Source organism: Poecilia latipinna, unplaced genomic scaffold (genome assembly GCF_001443285.1).
Source record: "Poecilia latipinna isolate Pla-1442-1.1 unplaced genomic scaffold, P_latipinna-1.0 Scaffold1722, whole genome shotgun sequence".
Lineage (NCBI taxonomy): Eukaryota > Metazoa > Chordata > Actinopteri > Cyprinodontiformes > Poeciliidae > Poecilia > Poecilia latipinna.
Window position 1 is genome coordinate 120,889 of NW_015114338.1, and position 24,653 is coordinate 145,541.

Genomic DNA, 24,653 nt, shown 5'->3' on the forward strand with positions numbered 1-24,653 from the left:
GCCCCTAGTAACAGCCTGTACAGTACATGAGCCACGCGGGGAGACAGCAGCTGCTATTAAAGCTCCGAGGACCAAAAGGCCAACGTTCACATTTATCCACCAAGACCAGCAGGCGGGTTGAGGAACTGAAGCCCTACCTATCACAATGCATTGCCTGAAAAGTCTGCGGACGACCAACGCGGGAATCTTGCAGCTGTTTAAAAATGCAGTTATCTCCGCCAGACTTGGAGCTGACATCTCCAGGAGTCAGCAACCTGTTCCTCTCAGGGCAGCAACAATTCACTCCCACAGAGCCTTTCATCCTCATCAAAAAGGCCCTGATGAGGACCAAGGACGCAGCAAGTAGGTCACAAAAGTTTGAAGCTATTGTATTCAACAGCAGTCGTTCAATAAACTTTACATTTATCAGTTTCAAAATTTGATGTTCTGCTTCCGGAAAGTACCATTTTAAATTAGGCTGTTGGAGCTCAACTGGATCTCTCAATTATTAATATTATTGTAGCAGTAGTGATAGCAGCAACTTTATCTCTTATTTATTTAAACAGTATTGGTACTTTATGCCAGTTATTATATTTAATAAAGTGCCAAATACCAATACGCAACTGTTTTGCACGACAGAACCTAACGGTCGTCGATTAGAGGTTGCCAGGCAACTCTCCAACGGAAAATTGTTCCTCCGCCATTAGCACATTGAACAGCTCTAAGACCTTCTGGCTCTGAGTTGCATTTCTTTCACAGATTATCTATTTAATATTATACAAGAGACAAACATATATATATATATATATATATATATATATATATATATATATATATATATATATATTACACACTGCAGCTGTAAAGGTGTAGCTCACGTTTGAGGTGAAAGATGAGCACCTGCGCTAACTTATTTAAAACGTATAAAAAGTAGGCTGTTCTGACACAGTAGGTCACAATTTGTGTATCAGTTGTAGGGACAATTGATACACAAATTTATATAAAAAACACAAGTAGATAAAAAATGTTTTATCAACCGGGTTTTTGTTCATTTTGGCTTGCGGCATATAGTTATATTTAAGGGAAGACTTCGTCCGCCATGTTTACTAGTCGTCACCTTGACGACAGGTTACAGTGGTGAAATAAGGAGAAGTAATGAAAAGCTGATGAAAATCAGTGCTCCAGTTATTATTAATAAAAAGTAAGTCTAAAGAAATGGGGTTTTGGCACTGAATTTAAGGAACTCGGTGTTTTACAGTTTTATGGAAGATATTCCATTTTAGTGGGGCACAAAAGCTAAATGCTGCTTCCCCATGTTTGGTTCTGACATGGGGGATCCAAAGTAGACTTAAAGTTACTAAAAATGTATTTTGGTACTAAGCCAGTCTATGATTAATTTCCAGACAGTTTCTTGAATTGTATTCTCTGAGCTACAATGACCCAGTAAGGACATTAAGACTGGAGTAATGTTCTCTTTTTTTCCTAGATTTAGTGGCGCGAGGAGCAAGTCAATAACAGGAATTTAAGCAACAAAAAAATGATCCTTGGATGATTAAAGCTTTCCAAGTGATGGACCAGAGCAGATTTCCCTCTCCGTGAAACATTGAACCAGATAATTATTTTTATAGTTTAAGAAAAAAATAATTGATTAAAATTGAAAATAATAATTTCAGTTAAAGAGACTGAACATCCAGGGAAAAAAGACGCAATATACTCAAAAACTCTAAAGGGAACGGAAATGAGAACAAGGAGAACTTCTTGAAAAACAACCACTTCAACTTAACCCAAGTCCACTTAAGATATTCAAGGCAAAGAGGAAAATTATCCTCTGGCCTGACACGTGAAAATTTGAAAATCCATTTTAATCATTACCTCAAAGTCCTCCAGCCTAAATAGAAGAGGGCTCATTCTGCTTATCAGCACTGGGCTCAAATGCCAGAATCCATTTGGATAAGGGTCTGCTGCCGTGAACATGTTGTGAATAATTTAATTCACCGTGCAAGTCACATGATATAAACAGATATTAAAACTGCCAATGTTGCTATCAGTGTTATGACTTTTTCAAATAATGTCTTGCATATTTCAGTAAGAGGTTGTCAAATAGAACTTTGTGAATATTAAATGAACACCATCTTTACTAAACGATAGAATGTCTTGGTGAAAAAAAATGATTTAAGGGCAGGAAAGATGATTGGTGCAAGGTACACGTCACCAAGGCGTACATCGAGCGGTGTACGCCATCGTGACGAGCAACTAGATATGCACACGTTAGGATGTTCAGTCAGAGAACAGAGACTGACTTCTGAACCACAAAAAACAAGTAGCACATTGTGGAAAGAAGTTAATCAAACTGTTAAAAACAGTAAATTATGGCGATAAACTTTCACTATTAAAAAGGGAGTCACTGAAACTGTGAATAATATTAAAAGATAATTAATTTGGCTATTAATTGTTGGGCCAAGTAATAAGGAAAATAAAGTCTTAATGTGCAAGTGTTCTTAATTAAAAGCTGCTAACAAATTTCAAGGGAAGTAAAACAACGCATAACTTATTTTCCCAATGCTTTAATAACAAGTCATAACAATGATTGATTAACCACTTATGGCTTTTTCTGATTTAAAACAATAAGTTATCTTTCATTGTTGTTCGGTAATGGTTATTGTTCATAATAATTTTAAATCTAAGTCTCCCTAGAAAAGTCTCAAATAGTTTTTTATTTCATAAACAAAAGACGGCATACTCAGCTCAGTGGGTAATGAGTGGATGTAATGTAACAAATAAATTTATGCTCAAATATTAAATGGTAAAAACAGCAGTTTACACATTAAACTTCTTATTTGGAATATTTCAATGTCTTTGACAACCCTTAGAGGCTTGAAAGGTGCTACATAAGTCTGATGTTTCACTTCATTCATATATTTTGTGATTAATCGGTGATTTAATGGTAGTTCATTGACATAGCATTTATATTCCTTCCTATATTGCATTTATGTTTTATTAATAAACACACTTTCACAGCCCTGGAGTGAAGTCAATATCTGGCCAGGTGCCATTACCTTCACTGCCAGTGTAGATGTTGACATAAACTTTGAGCTTCTGCTCACAGTTTTGACTTAATACATTGGAATCCATCCAGCTTCAAGATCACAACTTACTGTGTTTGTTGTGCTTTGGGTTTTTTGACAGAAGCCGGCTCATGTCCAGCATAGAGGACCTGCTTTTTTACACCATCACCGACGGGAAAGAGATGATCCCCATCTCTCAGTTCATCTCTGTGAGTTAGTGCATCAACAAGTGCTGATTTGAATTTCCGAAGCGCGCATGTGAGCATGTCCATACAGGCAATCTGCCACAGACTTATGTTTCCTGGGAATACCTTTGACTTTTATTAGATTAACCTTGGTGAGAAACATTACACCCCACCAGAAGAATCCAAAGTGTCTCCTGCTGGCTGGAAGGAATGGTTTAAAGGGTGTTTATGACCAACTTACAGAGTCGGTCTAAATATACCTGGTGTGATGCTGCAGATTCAGGGAATTAACATAAGCAACTAACTGCTTTTCACATCTGAATGTTTAATCTCTGGGCTTTAATTCTATTATCTGTTACATTTTTCAAGTCATTCTTTCTGTATAACAAACAAATTAAAATGCTGTATCCATATCCAAGTAGCCCACTAGGCTTTAATCAAGGCGCATAAGGCAAAATGCCAAGCAAATATTTAAATGATGAACAACTACACTGATGGAAATGGACAAGTTTCTATAAGAATCTATGATAATAATAATAATTATGTTGTTATAAAAAATAGACATCTGGTGAACTCGATATCTATGGCAACTGAGTCATTGTCAAAACAGCCATGCGTTTAGGAGCCATGTGTCAACACAGGTGGCAGCTTGTTATGCCACAGATGACTGGAGGTGTTTGTAGAGGCGACTCAGGCAGAAGATGGATGGTGAACGAGCTGCTCAGACTCTTTGGATTAACAATAACAATGGAAAAAAGAGGACAAAAAGCCAATCTCGTGACTTCTATAAAATATTACTTTGGACATATGTGGCTTAACAACTCTGTCACATTTTTAAGTTATTTTTTTCAAGCAAATAATGATTTTTTTTGCAGATTATACACTGTTGCTTAAATATTAGAAATGCATAAGAACTACTGTCCCTTCTGTGTTTTGGTAAAGGGAGGCGTTAGTCATGTGATATTTGTTTGGGCACCTTATAGTGACAGTGATGCAGAGTAATATTTTGGGTTTTTGACTGAAGCAGCACGGCAATGTCAATGGTCGTTTTTCCATGGTGTCAAGTCAGGAAATATATATAATATAGATATATATTGGTTATCAGCCAAAACAGCAATATTAATATTGGACATCATTATCATCCAGAATTTTCACATTGGTATGTGATAGAAACTAAGGGTGGGCATTTATTGTATTGTTTATCATTCATTGTGAAAAATTTCTTGCCATGTTAAGAATTTTGATTTATTGTTTCCACGATAAACTTTAGGTATTTTAAAAAAAAAAAAAAAAAAAAACAAATTAAAATGTTATATTTGCTATTTTCAACCCCGTTTTTTACACGAGAGAATAAAAAAAAAAAAAACCCTAAATCACAATTCTTTAAGCAAGTGGCGTTCTGAAGAAGCTTATTTCTAATAGACAAGCTTTTCAATACACATTGTGCCATACAGTTACCAAAAAGGAAGTAATAAATAGATTTTTATTGTTATCACAATAGTCTTACATGACTATTACTTTTTGTAATAGTCTTACAAAAAGTTGCCCACTCCTAATAGGAACAATTCAATCTTGTTTCAAGTTGATGGCTCAAGCTAATGAACTCCAAAATAAGAACAGCCTGCACGGAGCTCTAACTTCACTATTTCTGCGTTGAGGCTAAGAATTTCACAGAAATCAAGCAACTGCAACAGCCATTTGTCAGGTCTGCTTACACTTTGAAGAGCTTGTCAACTGTGATGAGTAAATTAAAAAAAAAAAAAAAAAAAAAAAAAAAAAACCAAAGCTTCTCTGGTCAGGAGGGTCAAACACATGGTATCTCCAAAATAGACCCACGTGCTTTGTGCAGTGTCTGTCAGTGACACCAGCAGCAGGAGTGAGATAGCCGCTATCTGCTCTGCTGCCCTCCTCATTTCCTTGCAGGCACACCTGTGCCTTTGAAAACCCCTGACCCTGTATTTCAAAGATTCCTGCAGCTGACAGGAGAATCCCGTGGTTTCGACTTAATACACCGGAGTCCGTACAGTAATAGCCACCATTAATCAGCGTTTCTACTATCCCTTCTGAAAAAAATTAGTTCAAACTCCTCTCTCCATTGTCTCCAGGCTTTGAGAAGAACGGGTTTGTTAACGTCTGACCCTCGGCTGCGGGACTGTGTCCGTCAGATGAGACAGTCTACGCTTGACTCCATGGGACCGGTCATGATGGACAAAAAACTTTTCAGAAGGTGAGAAAACGTCTGGACAGTTACAGTGTTTTTCAAAAGCTTCCATGTATTTATTATAATTTTATCTGATAGCACGACCCAATGTAGTGCATAATTTCTGTTCATCCCCCTTCATTCTGATGCCTCTAAGTAAAACCACCATCCCCTCGTCGTCTCCTAATTAGCTTAGAGTAATTTGATCTCAGTATGAACCCAGCTGTTCTGTTAAAGTCTTGGAGGTTTGTTAGTAAGCATCAACAAACACAGCTAGAAGAAAGTCGGGGAGAAATTTGTGGAGAAGTTGAAGGTTATAAAACAATATCTAAAAGTTTTAGCATGTGTTAAGCCATCGGCCATCCATCTGTTCTGACTGGCTGAGTGAGGAGAGGATTAATTAAAGAATAAGCCAAAAGACCCAGTGGAGATCAGGTGGAAATTTCTGTCAACAAGAAAAGCTATTAGCTGTGCGCTCAATAAATCTGCCCTTTATGGAAAAGATGCAAGAAGAAAACCCATTTGCAGTTTGCCACAAGCTATATAGGGGTCACATCAAACATACGGAAGGTGGTGCTCTGGTAAGATGAGGCAGAAAAATGAACTTGTTGCTCTGTTATCAAAATGCATATGTGTGGCGGAAATTAACACTGCACAATGCTTTGAAAATCCAATCCCTAAAAGTAAAACTATGTGGTTTCTCTTCAACATGGACATAGAAGCTAGTCAGAGTTGATGCAAAGAATGAGCTATGAACATGTCAATCCTGCAAAATAAAAACATATTAAAGGCTACAAACAAGTTTTATCCGTCCAACAGAACAACTATCCTAATCGCACAGCTGGACACATAATTTATGTTTTATGTCAAAGCACATTTATGTATTAGAATGGCCCAGTAAAAGTCCACATTTAATTAAAATTAAGAATCTCTGGCAACACTTGAAAACTGCATTTCACAGCTGCTCTACATCCAGTCTGACTGGGTTTGCACTATGTTTTTTACAGACTGGGAAGAAATTTAGTCTTTAGATGCAGCATCTAGACATGCAGCTGTATTTCCCAAATGATATTTTTACAAAATATTGACCCAGTGGGGGCGTGAATACTGATGCATGTCTCATTTTCTGGGTTTTATGTGTGGGGAAAAAAAGAAAAACATGAATAATTTTCTCCCAATTCACAAATAGTGTATCATGTATAATCTCAAAAAATATAGTTGGAACATGACCAAAAAAAAAAAAAAAAAAAAAAAAAAAACCAAGGAGTGTGAATACTTTCATAAGACTTTAAGCAGAGAGGAGACATAATGCATTTACTTCAACAAACATTCTGGATTTAACTATTAAATGCTGCACAATTAATAGTTAAAACACACACCTGCTCCTTAATGCATGGGAAAAATAATAAATGAGTACAAGGTGTTGGGTCAGATTAAACTGAGGGACTCTAATGTGGTTTTGTTACATAAAAAAGGTGATTTGTGGCCAGCTCTATTTGAGTCCTGGAGACTGACAGACACTGGTGTTTTATAGCTGACAGCTGCTATGAAGCAAATTCATGTGCATGCATGCATGGCAGCCGAAGCAGTGGAGCTCGGAGGGAAGTAGTGAGGTCTCTGAGTCTGCTAATGAAAGGGCATCATTCTGGTCGAGCTCCAGACTGCCAGCTACATTAGCAGGCTCAAAGGCACCACACTCCCTCCTTTCCTAATTCTGTAATTCCCTAACTGAGGTATAATTCTCATCTTCTGTTCTGCAGTGGCACATTGCTGTGTCTGGCTGAACGAGTCAGCCGCGATGTTTCTGCTTGTTTTCTAAAATGAAGAGACTGTGGGAGCTTTAGCACAAATATTCTGCTGGAATAAAGAGAGAAATCATCTGTTGGTTTTTGGAAATGGCCGGCATAAATAATGCAAAATGCAGCCCACTCTCTTTTCACTTTGAAAGCCTCATGCTAACATCACCTAGGGCTCCTGGCTGCATATTTTAGTTTATACCAGCTGAGGGAGAATATACCCTTAACATTCCTTGAAAGCATGCCACGATGCTCACCAATTATAACAACGGTTCTGACTCGAGACTCCACCATGTTCCATACAATGCCAACTAGGGGGACTTAAGGTAATGTCTAAGTATGACTTAATGTAAAAGTGTTTCCTATGAATGAAGATAAACAATTGGAACAGTAAGGGATTTACTCCTGGTGAAACTAGGCTAAGGTGAATTCATCTTTTGTTGCAGAAGCACAAACTCACACTGAACAATTTTGGAAACTCAGTGGGGGAACATGCAACTGCCAAACGTATTGTCTGACACTGACAGTAATATAATTTATACTTGCTAGGTTCTTCCTGTTTTCCTGGGTTAATATGGCATGACATGCTATGTTTTTCCTTTTGACCTTATGCCCTCATGTCCTTCCATCCATTCTAGAATCTGTGATGCTGTGGGTCGCTTTCTCTTCTTAAGAGAAGACTTACATTTGTCCTGTTACCTAAAGTTGGTCGATTTTAGTAAATAAAAAAAAATGTCCATAATCTTCCACCAATTAACTGAAATTGTCAAATTAAAAGCTATATTTTTCAATGATGTTGAATACAGTTGCTTCAATAAATTTTATTTTTTATTTTTAAGCTTTTCAAACATATTTGAGAGGTATTACAGTTTAGGCAACATATAGTGTTGCAACCTCCAATAATTAAATAGGTATGTTTTTATACTTGAACCAATGACGTTCTCCACCCTTTGACAGGGAATGTTGTTCAAACTAAAAAAAATTTTTAAAAAATGGAGTAATGAAATTATAGCAATTAAAATCTGATAATATATACTGGAAAACAAAGCTTATTTGACAATTTGTCTTGTTTTTTTATATATTTCATTATTAAATTAAAAATTACATGAGTTGATTTAAAAAGTTTGTAAAATCTCATTACTTTTTCACACATGTCTAAGAAACCACCGGTCTCATTTACTATACATTGAGTCAAAAAGAGAATCCGGTTTAATTTTTTTTCAAAATTTTTAAAATTCTCCACCTACTGTCTGCAGGTGTATCGGCAACAACATTATGTTGCTGACGAAGGCTTTCAGAAAAAACTTCATCATCCCTGACTTTGAGGATTTCACCCTCCAGATCAACAGGATGTTTGAGAATGCACAGCAGCAAGTAGGAGGGCAAGTAAGTAAGAGTCGCTCAGGCTCAGCGTTTGCTTAGTCATGATGGTCGCTGTGATTTCAGGGGTTTCATCTCCTCAGGTAGCCGATTACATTCCTCAGTTGGCTAAGTTCAGCCCGGATCTTTGGGGCGTATCTATTTGCACCATCGATGGACAGAGGTAACATAGCACCGGCCTCGGATGTGCTCTGCTCTTTTTGTGTGCAGCCTTAATAAGGCTTCTTTTGTTTCTCCATTGTGACCTTTCTGCTTGCAGATACTCAGTGGGCGACACCAAGGTTCCCTTCTGCCTGCAGTCATGTGTGAAGCCACTCGAGTACGCCATCGCTGTGCATGAGCTTGGCACCGAACACGTTCACCGCTTTGTGGGCAAGGAGCCCAGTGGCTTCAAGTTCAACAAACTGTCGCTAAATGAGGAAGGCAAGCAATTTATGTAATCAACTCCAGTCGCCTTGTCAATGCAAAACAATACCATCTTTACTGACTGTTGCATCGCCTTTGGATGTGCTCAAACCCACTTTGTCATTAACTCAGCAGAACGTCTGTCTCCACAGACAAAAGTCCTGCCAGTTGTTTGTATTTGTCCTTGTGTCTGGAGTAACAGCTCTAATGTGTTTGGGTTGTTGCGGTGATCATGTAGTTCTCTTTCAATACAATTTCTCCTTCCGAAATGTCACACAAATCAAACAAAATTGAGTTATGAACCCAAACAGAGACCAAACGAACACTAAGTAATTAGTTCTGACAGCAGATATTGATTGGTAAGATTGGCAGAAGAGATCAACTGGATAGATCCTTAAACTGCTTGTTATAAAGTAGGTCCAGAACTGATCTGCCAGAAGCTAAATGTTTTTCTGCCACAAATTGGGAATAAAAATAAAAAATTATATATTAGTAGAAAAGAGTTAAAATGGTATTCTACTCTAATTATTTACCATTTTATCACATTTTTTTTAACCATCAGTTTTTTTTTTAAATTTGGTTTATAACCTAATGGCACCTGCAAGTTCCCCGCAGAAAATTTACCTCATCGTTTTCACTGAGTGCTTTTGTTTTGCTTCTTTGCAGATAAACCACACAACCCCATGGTGAACGCTGGAGCTATCGTCATTAGTTCTTTGATCAAGGTAACACCTTACTATTTCTATTTTTTCAAAAATTTATCAAAGATATACAGTATTAATACAGTGAAAGTGCATCAAATTGTCTACTTTTTTTCTTTTGTTTGCCACAAGAACTTAATAGCAAGCTTAGGAAAATAACTCTTTTTTTGAATGAATAAATGAAATAAATAAATAAAACTAGATAATAGCATATAAAACAAGAATAGAGAGAAGGGAGAGGATTAGGCTAAAAGTAATAAACTGGATTCAGATATGTGAGGAAAAGTTTGGAGATTTGGACTCTTGAAGCCTTGATCAAATGCCTTATAACACCAGTTTGAAGCTCACAATATCAGGCTGTTCTCATTTTAAACATAAACAAGAGTCAAGAGCCATTAGTGAGCCATCTATATTATTAGAATCAGCTCTGATCTAATAGGTATTGTGTGTATGCAGATGCTGACACTTTACAATATAATATGAAACAATTGACTAGCAGCAATGAGGATGTCAGAGGGAAGCAAAGCGAGAACTTGCAGGAAGCAGCTGGTTATGTCTGACATCATGAGATTAAACTCAGGCCTCAGGCTGTTAGCAGCAGCACACCTTATTCTCTCACACAGTTATACTCCTGGTGATATTTAAGAGCGTTCTAGAGCTTTGTGCTTACAGGTCTATATAATCACATTGTTCTGAAAGGTGTCAATTTGTTTTAAGAAATTTAATAATAATTTTCTTGTTAGTAGTTTTTTTTATTCTTTTGTTATTTACTGAAATTAAATTTCAGTGTGGCTTAAGAATCAAAATCACTTTGTGTCCGTTCAGAGACTGAAACCTAAGCCGTCTCCGTGGCAGCTGCATGATGGTCATGTCACCCGATGTGAACATGCGTTGGGGTATTTTAGCCACATGTGGTCCCGTTTCTTCTCTGGAGATGTTTCAAAGTTTTCCAGCTGACTTATGCGAAGGTCATAAACCTGGTTTACGTCTAACAACAGGGGAGTGCGTGCCTTTGACCAATCACAGCTGCCAAGGCAGAGGGTGCGTTACCATGTGCGTAAAACTGTTTAAGCAAACATGGTTTTATCTGTGTTTTTTGAGTCTTTACTGGGTCAAGTGCCTCTATACCTACAACCACAAAAACTAATAGGGTCAAAGGACAAAACTGATAAATGCTCCCTTTTTTTTAACTCCTTTATGATTATTTGAGTCTCTAAATATGAGTATATATGACTGCTGCTCCTTCTTGACAACTCCTTCACCTGCTACTGATCCTTTAGTGGTGTGTGAAATTCAAGAACAGCCATAAAACAGCCGCCAGGCCAAACTGAGCACGTTGCCACATGGAGTGACACACTCACCAGCGACATTTACCCGTTGCACAACATCCAACCAGGCATGCTGTGCAAAATGAGCTGCAGCACTGAAACACTGCCATCTGTAGGATCCTGGTGAAGCGCTGTAAACATGTTCCTAGTGAAATATTTTCTTTCTTCTCTCTCTTTTTTTTTTTTTTAGACGCATTCAAATAAAGCGGAGAGGTTTGACTATGTGAGTAAATGCTTTTCAGCTTCAGCTCTTTCAAACTCATCTTTCTGAATTGGGTTTCCGACTGAGCGCGTTCTAAATGTGTTTCCACAGGTGATGCAGTTCTTGAAAAGTATGGCTGGTACAGAGTATGTGGGATTCAGCAATGCTACGTAAGGAAAAAAAAACAAAAAAAAACTGGTTGTTCTGATGTTTTTAATCAAATGCAGTTTTTCATACCTTTGTATTCTTACAGTTTCCAGTCAGAGAGAGAGACTGGAGATAGAAACTATGCAATTGGTTATTACCTGAAAGAAAAAAAGGTTTGTGTGTTCAACTTTTGTATCTGATAGTCATTTTCTTAGTACTTCTGGTGAAGAAAAAAGCTTAAATCAGTGTTTTAATTTGCATACATTCATCCAAGTTTAGAAAAAAAATCACAGTTTTTATAAAACAAGTTATGCCGCACTATTGGCATCATAATGTTTCAAAAAACATATTAAACTGAAGGTTCTTTAAAGATAATTGAATAAGCCATGACTTTTTGTTTTCTTGAGCTATAAATATGCCACGAAGTGCAGGCTAATAATTCCTCCAGCCAGTCGTCAAACTTAAAAAGACAAAAAATAAAAACACCCTGTTTTACTTTCTTTACAAATGAGAACATGGAGAGAAGAAAACAGCCATTAACCTAAATTTGCCCGTATCTACAGGTAGAGCATTAGAGTCCCAAAAGCTGGTTGTTAAAGGATTGCTACAAAGTGGAGAGCTGAACTTACCAAATCCAAATTACAACTACTAATTTACAGGCTTTTGTACACAACTTTTCCCTGGCTGTTAATACATCTATAGGGCGCCGTTTATTGTGTGCTGACTCTGATTGTAATTCTTGCAGTGCTTCCCTGACCGTGCAGATATGGTCGGAGCTCTTGACTTCTACTTCCAGGTAACTATTTACAGTATTTCTCCGGTTTTTTCAGTGGGCAAAATATTGATAGGGAAGTTTTGCTTCCAGAAAAGTATGTGTAGGAAAATAACATTTGTTCTCTGATTCACTGAACCTGATTTAAAAAAAGGGTATTTCTTTCATGATTCATAAGTTGTATATTAAATGTATACAAAATTACTAAATGTTATCCATGTGGCTTAAGAAATCTGACATTTTTTCCAATATATGGGATTCAGCTTTAAAGTTTTTATTTTAAAAAATGACTCTACAGAGGATTAATTAATCATTATTCAATTATTAGAATATAAAGAAACACAATTTTTAAATAATAAACTATAAATCATTGTTTTGTTTTTTGAAGTCTTGACTCAGAACCTACACATAAATACAATCCTACATATTTTCTTTTGTTTTACTGTCAAGTTCTCAAAATATTTTCAGTCGGTAAAATAATTACGTTCAAGTTTGTAGGTACCTGTGGAAAATAATAATATTTATCTCTGTGTCCATTTTTATTGTTTGTTTCAAACTTAGAGGCTCTTGTAGGAGATAATTTGTCCCAAAGTTGGTTTCTGTTACTCTTTCATAACAACCACCTGCCTGCATGTGAGGCATTTAGCAAAAACCTGGGAATATTTCTCACAGAAAATATGTGTCTGTCTCTCCATTCCAGTTGTGCTCCATTGAGGTGACCTGCGAGTCTGGAAGTGTCATGGCCGCAACACTGGCCAATGGAGGCATTTGTCCAACCACAGGCGATCGTGTGCTAAGTGCTGAATCCGTTCGCAACACGTTGAGTCTGATGCATTCCTGCGGGATGTACGACTTTTCCGGGCAATTTGCTTTCCATGTAAGTGTCTTAGTTTTAATTTAACAAAGAGTTTTGATGACTGTGGGGCAGAATCAGAGTGTTTGGTCTCTCTTTTTCCATACCATTGCTTTCCTAGTCAACAAATCAGTTTATTTTCTTAGTTGTTTAATTAATTATGGAGGTAAGTAATCATAAAAAGTTAGCTTAAATCAGATTTTTTTTTTTTTTTGCTGTAAAAAAATCCTGAAACAAAAAGACCAACCTGAAAATATTTCAATTAGGCAGAGACGCGAAATGACCGACATATTTCATGTTTCAATGGACTGTTGTCTTCAGGATAAATTACTCCGGCTCCAGTATTGTTTTTGTTCTCCTTGCTTAGGTGGGGCTGCCTGCCAAATCTGGCATTTCAGGCGCCGTTCTGCTGGTGGTTCCCAACGTTATGGGCATGCTGTGTTGGTCCCCGCCGCTGGATCGGCTCGGAAACAGCGTCAGAGGAATTCACTTTTGTCAAGTAGGCTGCTTATTTCTTATCCAGACAAATACATTTCAGATATAACCATAGATTATTAAACAACAATAATTTGATCCGAAAGGAGCTTGTTTCTTACTTCAACTTCCATAATTATGACAACCTGAGGCACTTCACCAAGAAACACGACCCGAGGAGACGGACGGACGACGATCCGGTGAGTTTAGTGCCACAAACGACCGACAAGCTGCCTGTTTTTTTTTTTTTTTAAACATGAAACTGCCTTTGCAAGAATTTATAAACTTTAATATTCTTCGTGTTTTCCCTCAGAACAAGTCGGTCGTTAATCTGATGTTTGCAGCGTACAGCGGTGACGTCTGTGCTCTGAGGAGGTCAGTAGAAACAAACATTTTCTTTCTCCAGCATTTATAGGATCCAAATAAAACACTGCAGAAAAAAAAAACTTAAATTATTTTAGTCATATCATTGTCAGTATGTTTTTTTTTTGCCATTAAACATACTCAACTTACAGTATAACATACTGCAAGTTGTAAAGCAGCTGCTAGGGATCATGAAACTTTAAATTGATTTAAATTTGAATGTTATTCTGAACAGCATACTTTTGCTATAATTGTTTTAATATATAACGTTTGCACATACACACCTTTTGTCCTTGTAGCTTACCTCCACACAGCGAGCATCGCTCCCTCCCTTCATTTACAGCAATATTTCTTTATTCGTGCCTCCTCTGTCTCCGTCTCCCCCAGGTTCGCGCTGTCAGCGGTTGACATGGAGCAGAGGGATTATGACTCTCGCACTGCTCTCCACGTCGCTGCTGCCGGAGGTAACACTTAGCATGATTACTTCGATCATCCTTAAATTATGTCGGGTTTGGCATTTATATAAAACTCAATGAAATACGGCACTTCAAATGCTGCGTGGTTTCTGCTCATGCTCATTTTCCTCCTAGGCCACGTGGACGCTGTAACGTTCCTGACACAAATATGTAAAGTGAATCCGTACATTAAGGACAGGTAGGTGGGGTTAGGGTTGTCACCATTCATCTGATACTAACTCATTTTACTAACTATAACAGCCCATCCTTGTCCATTTCACACTGTCGTCTATCAGATGGGGCAACACACCCCTTGATGACGCCATGCAGTTTGGCCATGATGTTGTTATTTCAGTCCTGCAAAAGTACCAACATGAGTACAAAGACTCGTCCAGCAGCACAGAGGAAAAGAACCCCGCGATGGACACGATGAAGAACTCCGTTTAACAAATATCCATGAAAGTTCGGATTGAAACCTTCTGTTTCACAGCGGGATAGAATCACAGGACAGAAGGTAATTGGGAGAACTGATGAACATTGAAATATTCTCAGAAAATATATTAAATAATCAAAAGAAATTATTATTACTTGCTTTACAGGCCTTCTGAAAAGACTGACATTTTTACATTTTCCAACCAAAGGCTATAAAATGTGTACCTTTTATTAATGGTGTGGAATGTTTGACGTCAATTTTGAAAAAAGGGATGCACCATTTTCTTTTAATTTGGTTTAACTGGGCCGGAATTTGGAATATGTACAGGATGAAGGCTTACTAAAAGAACATACTACAGAACTACATCAATAATAAATTACTGCTAACCTACCTTAGTTTGGTTGGGTAGTAATATTCTTGTTTTGTGCAAAAATTTGATTGAGAAATGTTACTGAGATGTAAATATTTAAAAATTGTGCTATTTATGTTTTTCTTTGGCCCCCTTCACACTGGAATGAGATCACTGTGCGATTTTAACCAGAGTGGTGAAACTCAGCAGGGTACTGGAAAATGGTTCTGGAGCCGAAGCTTCCCATTACCGTTTCCATTTCGCACAAAGCCTACGTAGAACAGTAATGGTGATTTATTGTCATCTCGGCAGCATATTAGCATCATACTAAAGCCAGTTTAACAAAGGAAGGAGTACAGGAAGCAGTGCGCTGGAGGAGAAAGCATCCCTGCAAAAAAGAAGCGCACACACCTCCAAATTGTGCCTGACCTTGGATGTGCTGGTTGCTGGGAGACTGAAACATTTCGACAGCATTTTGAACGCACTCCTGGATTTCCTGTTTGCTGCAATCCAAATTGTAATGTAATATATTGTAATTGTATAATATGTAAATATAATATTTCAGTATCCTCATAGTAAGGCAAACACATAATGCATGTAAACATTATGGAGACTGCATGATTCCACCTCCTCTCAAGGATGTATGTGTGTGTGTGTATATGTATATATATATATATATATATATATATATATATAAAATCTGTGCCTGTAGCATAGTGATAGAGCGATATTTTGGTGTAGTGTACAGTGTCTGTCCTCAAGTGCAGACATCCTACATGTTTCAGATGTTTTCCTATTTCAACACACCTGACTCAAATGAACAGTTACCAGGAACCCCGCAGTGCTTGACGGCATGCTGAAGAGGTTATTCGTTCATTTCGAATAAGTTGCAGCAGGACACGGGCCTCCAAGGACCAGAACTGGACACCGCTGTTAGAGGGCACTGCTAGTGAAAGTGTAGATGTTGAGGTGATCAACATGTGAATGTGCTGCTGATCTCCAGACCATGCCAACGCTGCAGGAGAGCCAATCAGAGAAGCAGAAAATAGCACTAAGGTCCGTCTGGCGACTGCTAGGTGTAGCTGTGTCATGATTTCTTTCACACTGAAGGAGGTTTTCCTCATTTGCAGCAATCCAAGCAGCTTCTAACAGGTAATTAGAATCATAGAGGGGATTCATCCAGTGTGAACAGGGCCTTAATTAAAATACTCTGGGGATTAAACTTCATTGTGTCTTAGTGATTTATTTAAAGGGAGCCTGAAAACTACTGGGACTGTTTTGTTGGGAAAATAATATGCACTTCAGTATCCTCCCAACCAGCTGGGTTTTGTTTTGTTCTTTATTGATATGTAAATGCTCACTGTGGTGTTTAGGATTTATGAAGACTGTATAAACCCTTATGTTGATTTTTTAATTGTGAGACTCGGGGGGCCAATACTGTGGCTAAAGACAATTAAACCAAACAGTTGCATTGATAGCCAAGACATATAGTTTCCTATCAGGCTTTAAGGCCTAAAGAAATAAGACCACATATTTACATATTTTTAAATTTCCACCTTTATTATAAGTTTTTGTATAATTCAACTGACAAACCAATAAATTTAAGGGAAAGATTTTAAAAGTTCAATAACCTGAATGCATAAGAGTGCACACTTTTAAAATAATACCTTACTGAAACAACAGACAGTTTAGTCCTGGAATAAAGGTCAGCAAATTTTAAATATACTATTTTTTTCTTGTTGAACCAGAGATGCCAAAATATAATGTCCTCTTTCATTTTCAGCCATTTGGCAGAAAATGTAATGAGCTAAAACCGAGTATTTGGAACAGCTCACAATCTCCTCCATCTTGGAAAAAAAATGCCTTGCTCCATCAGAAGAATTATAATCCCAGAGCATAATGCTGCCAACACCGTGTTCCACATTCAAAACACTTTCTCCCGTGCAGTTTTTCAGACATTTGGAAGGAAAAAACAGGATTCTGTTTTGCAAACTTATTTTATCAACTAAACTTACAGTAAATATAGCAGATATGCAGAGTTATGCAACCAGATTATGATATCTTTTAGCCTTTCTATATTTCTGCTTATTTGTCAGCTGAATTGATCTGAAAATTGAAAATTAGTTTGGAAAGAATTTATACTGGTCTTATTCTTTTTAATTTCAAACAGGTTTGTGTATTTTTGAGGTGCACCAATCAAAAGACTGGAATCAGTCGATATCTCCATCATTAAATCTAAATACGTTCAATATTTTTGTACTACAAATGCATCATCTAAGAGGAAACACTTAGATACATTTCAGAGTTTAATACAAGTCATATAAAACATTAAATATCAACTCCAGGCATAAATACCAATTGTCCCTTAATTTCTTCATGTTTGGTTGTGTTCAAAATGGCTGCCTTTATGGAATGTAAAATGATTTCCTGCAGGTTTTATGCGTCATACAAGAACTGATCAGAATCTGCTTCTTCACAAATGTCTTAAAAGTAACAGATTTAGTTTGAGTGTTTAAATCCCACACTTACATGATTGTCATGTTTTCAATTCCTAGCTTCATAACCTTTACATTTCTCTCATTTTCATAAAACTTTAAACATTCATCGATTTATTTTTCCCATTGCCATCAGTCGATTCTGTTGCAATGTCAGCATATTAAGCTAGTGGTTGGTGTGTCCTGATTGTATTTTTTGTTTACGTTTCAATTTACCATCATTATTTACCATCTACAAGTTTGGAAACATGAGTAAAGTGAATAAAGAGTTTCTCAAAATAAGGTTTAAACATGTTTTTGCTTTCAAGGAAAATATCAAACACTCTACATGTAAATTTAAAATAAGATAAAGATGTAATATACTCATAACTAAAAGTTTTTTTTTTCGTAAGTTTTGGTTTTTTACTCAGCAAAACTTCTGTACAAATCTTCAGTTCACTGTAAATATTTTGCTGTAAATAAAAAGAAAAATGTGGAAAATTTCAGTGAAGTTATTTTATTAAACAATACATGGTTTGAATATGAGCACAGAGGAGTTCTGTGATGTTTTAAGGAGTACATTTGTGGAGAATACCACAGCATGCAGTGTATAAGACAAAATTGGCAGCAAATATTTCTCAAATCTAACCACATGTTCCTTGTTTCCTCATTTAGTCTCTGAGGTAATGTTCCATTACACGCAGAAAACACACACAGAATGAGTTAGTATTATTCAAAGTGATGATTTGCTGAATTACACAGTAATTAATCATCATTTGAAGATAAGTCCTATTGCTGTTTGTCCTGCACAGTTATGTAGGATACTGATAAATGCTGCCTGATTATCCATGGCAGTCAACTGGGTTAATCCAGCTTCACTTCAGGCCGTCTGGCTCCTCCAGACCAGAGTGTGTGAGGATTTCCCCATCCCAAAGCCCAAACGCCGGGCAAACGGGAGCCGTGAACCGAGCTGCGAGTGTGTGAATGATTCTGGGCTTCTCGATGTCCACCAGCCCCACGAACCTGGCGTCGTAGTCGAGCAGGATCCCCACTCGGTCCGGCTTCCCCACCAGAGTCACAGGAACCACCTTACTGCCGGTCATGGCGAACCACTTCCTCTGAGCATAGCCAAACACCCAGGAGGAGCTGCTGGTACCCACGCACTCGTCTCTGGACATCAGCGCCTCCGCGACCCCCAGACGAAACTCCTGGGACTTTTTCACCGTGACCTCCCAGTAATGTCGTCCGCTGCTAATCGTTTTGTCGCCCAACACGACGGCCCACTCTCGGAAACGCTCGGGGTCGTCTTGGACCTGGGAGGGGTCGAGGCCCAGCATGCGGTAGATGATGCCCGTGTCTTTCTTGAAGAGATCCAGGCTGCTGTGGGCCGTGCGCTCATCGAGTCTGAACTGAAGGTCTGGAAATAAAATTAAAAAAAACATAAATGTGTTAACTAATAGTAAAAAATCTAAATATTGACATTTTTTATATGCATGTTATTTATGAATTAACTAAGTTCTCCGTACATTTTACCCAAAAAGTACAAGCCTGTCACAATAACTAATTTTGCTGGACGATAAATTAGCCCAAAAGCTATCACAATAGACATAAAATGATTGTTTTGAGACCATTTTCAAGTAAGATAGTGGTAATGGCAATCATGGGAATTACTAGATTATCTTTTTTTAAAAATCCAAATTACCTGTAAAACTGTAAAAAGTCAATTTGAAGCCATCATGTTAGTGTAATTTGTCATTATTTACATATTTGTACAGAAACCAGTAAGGCTATAGTCAAAGCAGATTACCATCCATTCAAAATAGTCAAATCCACCAAACAGTATGTCTATATTAAGAGTTGTTATTTAAAGTCAAGGACCAGCTCTCCGCATGAAGTGTGTTACAAAACTACTGGCGGACTTGTCTCTGCAAGTATTGTGTCAACATGCAGCAGCAAGCTGCTCCATCTATTATTGGACAGCGTGTCCAGTATTTCAACAAGAACCCATGGGTGTGCAGCGGGAGTGGCTACAACTAAGGTCAACAGTATTTATATATATTTTTATATAGTAAATGCTTGTTAATAGGCCCGTTTTAAAGACAGTTTTTTGTCACATGAACTTTTTAATCTACCCTTGATCTTTTGTTGCCCTTTTGAGGTCAAGATTCCCCCCCCTTCGTTTTTGTAAGTTTTTGGATTTGCACTCCCAGATAAAGCTGTGCTTTTTTTTTAACATGAAGGGCAAATGAATAGGATGGCTAATCTGGTAACAATAACAATCTTTTGTGAATAGCTCTCAGACTGAGCTGAGCATAACATCGGACATTAAGCTCTGTATTAGCATTGCTAATAACTAGCTTCTATAAAACATGAACTTACGGTTTCCCGTTGATGTGCATATAAAGCGCCTCTTCGCTGACAGACTGACTTCCCGCCTGTGTCCCGCAGACTGCGAGGACAATGTCCGCCCTGCCCAGCGACAGAGAGGGGAGATCCTGATGGGTATCGCCATCTTTTTCCTCCTGCTGCTGCTCACATGTCGTTCTTCCTTCTGCTGGTAGGGGTAGTGACGTTTGCGCTCTGGCGCCCTCTGCAGCCTCGGAGAGGAACATTGCGCTACAGCAGCACCATTGACAGCAGCCAGCCACATAAACAGGACTGTCCCAATTTTTGAAAACAAAAACTGATTTGTAGCTGGGCTTATATCAATATTTAAACCAATTTACTTGGATAGTTTGCTTTTCCTACTACTGAAAATATTTTTTAAATTAATTAACAACATGTCAGTTTGATAAGACATACAGCAATCCAAAAGGACTAAAGGTAAAATAATATTAGAAGTAAATCAAAAATAATTATGGAAGTAAAAAAGAATAAGGCTATTGGCTTTTAAAAGAAAAATTCCTCACCAAATCTTGTACATTTTATGGAATTATCTGCAAGACAAACAGAAATTATCTCACAGTTTTTCTTTTTATGTTTAGTTGCACTCAGAAAGTAGGGAAGTTTAACAGTTTTTCTAGATACATAAAAAATGTAGCTTATTGGTTTTATAAATAACCATTAGAACATTTGTATCTGCCTGTTGCTTGACCGACATTTTTCAAGTCAGTTGAAAATAACCAGCTAGTTTCGTTTTTTTAAAGATAAGATGAATATGTGATAAGTGTATGCCTTTTAAATCCAAGTCCACAATTTATTTAATCTTTCCTCAAGAGCTCAGTAGACTAATAACTAATTGCTTTATCTGATGCAACTGTACAGAATAAACCTCCTGAGAAGAAATATGTTTTAAGCTGCTTTAAAGCAAACCATTGATGGAAGATGCCCTCTTCACAGTAAGAAGATGTCCTGCTGCTTTGCTGGAAGGAGGAGCTTCGTCCTTAAAGGCGAGGCTAAGTCCACCCAGGCCTTTTGCACAGCTCAATATTTGCTACTGGAAATTAAAGGATTTCTCAAACATTCATGAAGTAATCAAGGCAACACCACATGTATGTTTTTGAAGAAAAAAATACCATTATGACCTCATGCAACATTCAGTCGATTTTACAAAACACTGTCACTTTAAAGATTCATATATTATCCTGGAGTTAATTGGAGAAGAATATCAACACCAGCATATCGTGTACCCTAGGTAATTTTCAGTGATGACAGTGGATAATATTACTTAATCAAAATGCTCACTGTACGCGCACTTAGCTGCCTAAAATGACTCACTTTCTGTCGGGGACATTCAGTTTTTTTCCCTCCCTCTCTTTTCTTTGTCCTCCTCGTTTCTCTCTTTTTCCACCATTTGGTCGTTTTGACCCGATGTTTAACCAAACCAAAACAAAAGCTAAGCAGGAAGCCATGGCAGCGCACACACATGAAAATATTCTGCACACATGGAAATCAGGTTTGCGTTTTCTTCTCTTTTGAGCCAATTAATCATTCGTGTGCGCGCAGCCAGCTCTCTGACACATAAATAAAAGTAACTGCAGCTAAAATTGCTTGTTTGTGAAGCCACTGGTGCAGCCGTGTGTGTGGGAGCCACAAAAACCTAAAGTGACAGGTAAACAGCAGAGGAGCGTCAGTCCGCTCTCAGACTGACACACGCACAGCAGCGGAGGAACACAACCTGCCCGCACGACTCAGTCAGCACCGACCACCGACTCCTCTCTACGGCGTCCAGAGTGGACAAATTCAGCCTTTATTTAACGGGTTGAAGCAACTTCTGCTGAAGTGTCCAAAGATATTCCTTTCCGCCTCCAAGCTCCGAGGTTTCCTTCTTGCTGGCGTGCAGGAATTATCCGCGCTCCGCCGGACTTATGATCGACCAGCGATTCACGACTTCTCCTCTCCCGCTGAGAAAGCTGCAGATCGGGACTGTGGCGCTGTGCTGATGGACCCGGGCTCCGGCAGCTCGGCGGTGCTCTTTGCAGAAAATGTTTTGCTTAAACGCAGAGCTGACTGAGTGATGGCGACAAAACTGCATCAGGTCAAAGACTGGTCCTCCGCACGCTCCGAAGGGTGATAGCAGAGCTGCTCTCTGCTGAAGGAATACTTTCCCAGTTTTGACTTGATGCATTCAAGCCCTCGCTTGTTAACGATGGATCTGAAAGTGGAGCCGGAAGAACTGGATTCGAACCAGCCTCCACCCATAGAAGTTTTTGCGCACAGCTCGACCCTGCACGGAATCTCCCACATCTTCACCTACGAGCGCTTCTGGATCAAACGGTTCCTGTGGCTCGTCTTCTTCCTGGCCTCGCTGACTTTCCTGCTCTACGTGTGCGTGGATCGGATCCACTTCTACCTCGAGTACCCGCACGTCACCAAGTTGGACGAGGTCTCGACTCCGGTCATGACGTTCCCGGCGGTGACCTTCTGCAACCTGAACGCGTTCCGCTTCAGCCAGCTGACCCGCAACGACCTCTTCTATGTTGGGGAGCTGCTGGCCCTGCTCAACAACAGGTAGCAACATTTCACCTCAGTTACAGGCTTCACTTTCAAATCCAAAACTCTTACAGCCTTTCATTGTGTTGCTGTGGTTCTTGTCAATTTATAAGATAACATTAGAATTTAATATTTTGCATATTTTGCCCCATTATAGCGTTTTTTTTTTTTTTTTTAAGTCCGACATGCATCAGCTTTGGGTCTTAAGCTCATTAGGAAACTGCTGCTCAGGAAAACTTGTAAAGGTGAGACTTTTGACTTGTTAAGCTTCTTTTCTTCACTTCAGTTTTACAATAAGAAACTCCGTTTAAAGGCAAAGAACTGGTTCAGTTCTCTTTTAGTACGGGATACTTTAGCAAAAAAAAAAAAGAAAAAAGAAAGAAAACAACACAATCTGCTTGAACAATGAAAAGGCAAAACTTTTGTTTTGGTGACTCTCTTAACTTTGAAAGCCCTCAAAACAAACTCTTCTTCACATCAGGTCTAGTTCAACTAGTTTTATTTTTGAAATGCCATCATAATCCGATTTAGTTGTATTTGTAATCTGAGCGTAATAATCTAGATGAACAGAGGTTTTTATTTTTAAGAATATTATTAAGTCTTATTTTGAAAGGTCATCATAATAATTTCTTAATGGCCTGTTTTGTTTAATTAGTAATGTGAAATCTTCCTCTTAGAAAAATTGAAGCTTTTATTTGAAAAGTGTCTCAGAGCTTTCTTTATAAAGACCAACATCTATTTTTCACAAACGGTTTAGTTGCCTTAGTCGTCTTTAATCTTTCTTTGTAATAATCGACTAATGAATAGTCGATTATTTGAATTTAAAGTTTCAATCTTATCTTGAAACTTTGGCTTTAATTAAACATTTGGGAAACTCATCGAGGCTTATTCAGCTTTTAACAGAACAATTATTCATCTCAGACTCAAAAGTCTTAGAAACCAGATCGAGAGCTTTACATTTACACAAGTAAATGTAAAGCTTTTTTATTTATCTCTCCATATAATAAACAGAAGTTTATTTTAAAAAAATGATTCTTGTAATGTAATACCTGACCGCATGTTTGAGGAAGGTGATCATAGATTGTGCATTTCAGGTTTAAGTCAAACCAGAAAATCTGCAGGTAAATTATTCCTTTTAATTTTGCTAATGAATTAATAGCTTATGTTCAATATATTTACTTCAGACAAGATTTAAGTAATTAATCCCCCACTTGTAATTTCACCTTTTTGCAGCCTTCCTCTACCTTGCTCAGTCACCCGGTGGCTGCAGAGCATGCTCGTCTCTCTTGAATTGGGTGAACCATTATAATCAGGAGGCTCCAGCTGTTTTGTTGGTTCAGCTGGAGGCTCTGGATGCAGGAGCTGGCAGCAGCACCGCGTACTGTACGCGCCCACAGCAGGAAAACAAGCTGGAAGACCTCTTTGATTTCAAGCGAAACGGCAAATGCTCGGGGCGTTTTTGCCATTCACACGTTCTGATCTCAGAGTGTGTTTGTGCAAAGCTGCAGAGAAACTCTTCTCATCCACAGTTAGATTCACTCCTGCTTGAGCTGCTAAAGATTTTAACAAGGAAGGTGTTTCTTTGTTCTTGTTTTGCATGGATAGCATGAAAAGCATTTTTTTTTTTAAATCATGTCCAAGAAGCACAAGAGGAAATAAAGATCTCACAGTGGGAGGCAAGAGGCTTGTCTTAGCCGTAGAAGCTTTTTGATTGCATGCCCTTTGGTGCTGTAATATTTTTCCAAATGTCAACAGAGGCAGCAACAATGACGCAATTAGCGAAATGGTTTCCTTCACTTAGTGCCTTCAGTACTTCAGGAGAACAAAGTGTCAGATGCAGCAAGCAAGTTTCTAAAAACAAAATCAGTTTAAAGCTCAGAGCACTTTGGATATTTTGTCTTGGTCTTCAATGCACATCTATCTAGCAATTTTAGCAAAAATCCAAAAGTGAACATTTAAATGTTTATTCCAAAGTTTTGGTGCATAAACATGATTTTTTCCCCTGCATCCATATCCCTGTACTTATCTTAAATATTACCCCGTAATCTGTTAAGATTATTTTTGCTTCTGTTGCCAAGGTAGAAAATCCCTGCAATGACAGTTCAAGCTGCCAGGAATACAAGTGCTTGTGGCTTGAAATGCATTCATGACTGCTCTCTG

General features: G+C 38.1%; 3 protein-coding genes across 6 annotated transcripts in view; 2 read left to right on the forward strand and 1 right to left on the reverse strand.

Annotated features, from left to right (window-relative positions):
* LOC106964807 (glutaminase kidney isoform, mitochondrial-like) lies at positions 1 to 17,863 on the forward strand. 4 transcript variants are annotated; one of them, XR_001428510.1, is made up of 19 exons: positions 1 to 342; positions 3,166 to 3,253; positions 5,335 to 5,456; positions 8,482 to 8,611; positions 8,689 to 8,768; positions 8,865 to 9,028; positions 9,677 to 9,735; positions 11,230 to 11,262; positions 11,353 to 11,411; positions 11,495 to 11,561; positions 12,134 to 12,184; positions 12,861 to 13,037; positions 13,381 to 13,512; positions 13,595 to 13,687; positions 13,801 to 13,862; positions 14,238 to 14,314; positions 14,441 to 14,504; positions 14,602 to 14,819; positions 17,521 to 17,863. XR_001428510.1 is itself a non-coding variant. In XM_015060516.1 (18 exons), the coding sequence occupies exons 1-18, from the start codon at positions 146 to 148 to the stop codon at positions 14,750 to 14,752; spliced, it is 1,806 nt and encodes a 601-aa protein (XP_014916002.1). In that variant the 5' UTR covers positions 1 to 145; the 3' UTR covers positions 14,753 to 15,228. The 4 variants fall into 4 exon arrangements, 2 of the variants coding, with proteins under 2 accessions (XP_014916002.1, XP_014916003.1); XR_001428509.1 differs by lacking the exon at positions 17,521 to 17,863 and adding an exon at positions 14,905 to 15,380; XM_015060516.1 differs by lacking the exon at positions 17,521 to 17,863 and having other exon boundaries at positions 14,602 to 15,228.
* A 199-nt stretch (positions 17,864 to 18,062) lies between these two features.
* On the reverse strand, positions 18,063 to 20,365 carry spryd4 (SPRY domain containing 4). Its single transcript, XM_015060519.1, has 2 exons — positions 19,941 to 20,365; positions 18,063 to 18,978 (listed from the first exon to the last, which is right to left on the reverse strand). Exons 1-2 carry the CDS (start codon positions 20,209 to 20,211, stop codon positions 18,437 to 18,439), a joined length of 813 nt encoding a protein of 270 aa, XP_014916005.1. The 5' UTR covers positions 20,212 to 20,365; the 3' UTR covers positions 18,063 to 18,436.
* A 653-nt stretch (positions 20,366 to 21,018) lies between these two features.
* LOC106964808 (acid-sensing ion channel 1-like) overlaps positions 21,019 to 24,653 on the forward strand; it is a 79,479-nt gene continuing 75,844 nt past the window's right edge. The window contains exon 1 of the mRNA XM_015060518.1: positions 21,019 to 22,511. Coding sequence (XP_014916004.1) covers positions 22,123 to 22,511 — 389 coding nt within the window. The 5' untranslated portion in view covers positions 21,019 to 22,122. The remainder of the gene's footprint in view (positions 22,512 to 24,653) is intronic.

Excerpts from the sequence above, each read along its gene's own strand:
- spryd4 (XM_015060519.1), bottom strand. The coding sequence starts at position 20,211 with ATGTGGCTGGCTGCTGTCAATGGTGCTGCTGTAGCGCAATGTTCCTCT. Across the intron at positions 18,979-19,940 it reads ATGCACATCAACGGGAAACC|ACCTTCAGTTCAGACTCGAT; the intron begins GTAAGTTCATGT and ends TTTTATTTCCAG.
- LOC106964807 (XM_015060516.1), top strand. The coding sequence starts at position 146 with ATGCATTGCCTGAAAAGTCTGCGGACGACCAACGCGGGAATCTTGCAG. Across the intron at positions 8,612-8,688 it reads AGCAGCAAGTAGGAGGGCAA|GTAGCCGATTACATTCCTCA; the intron begins GTAAGTAAGAGT and ends TCATCTCCTCAG. Across the intron at positions 9,029-9,676 it reads ACTGTCGCTAAATGAGGAAG|ATAAACCACACAACCCCATG; the intron begins GCAAGCAATTTA and ends GCTTCTTTGCAG.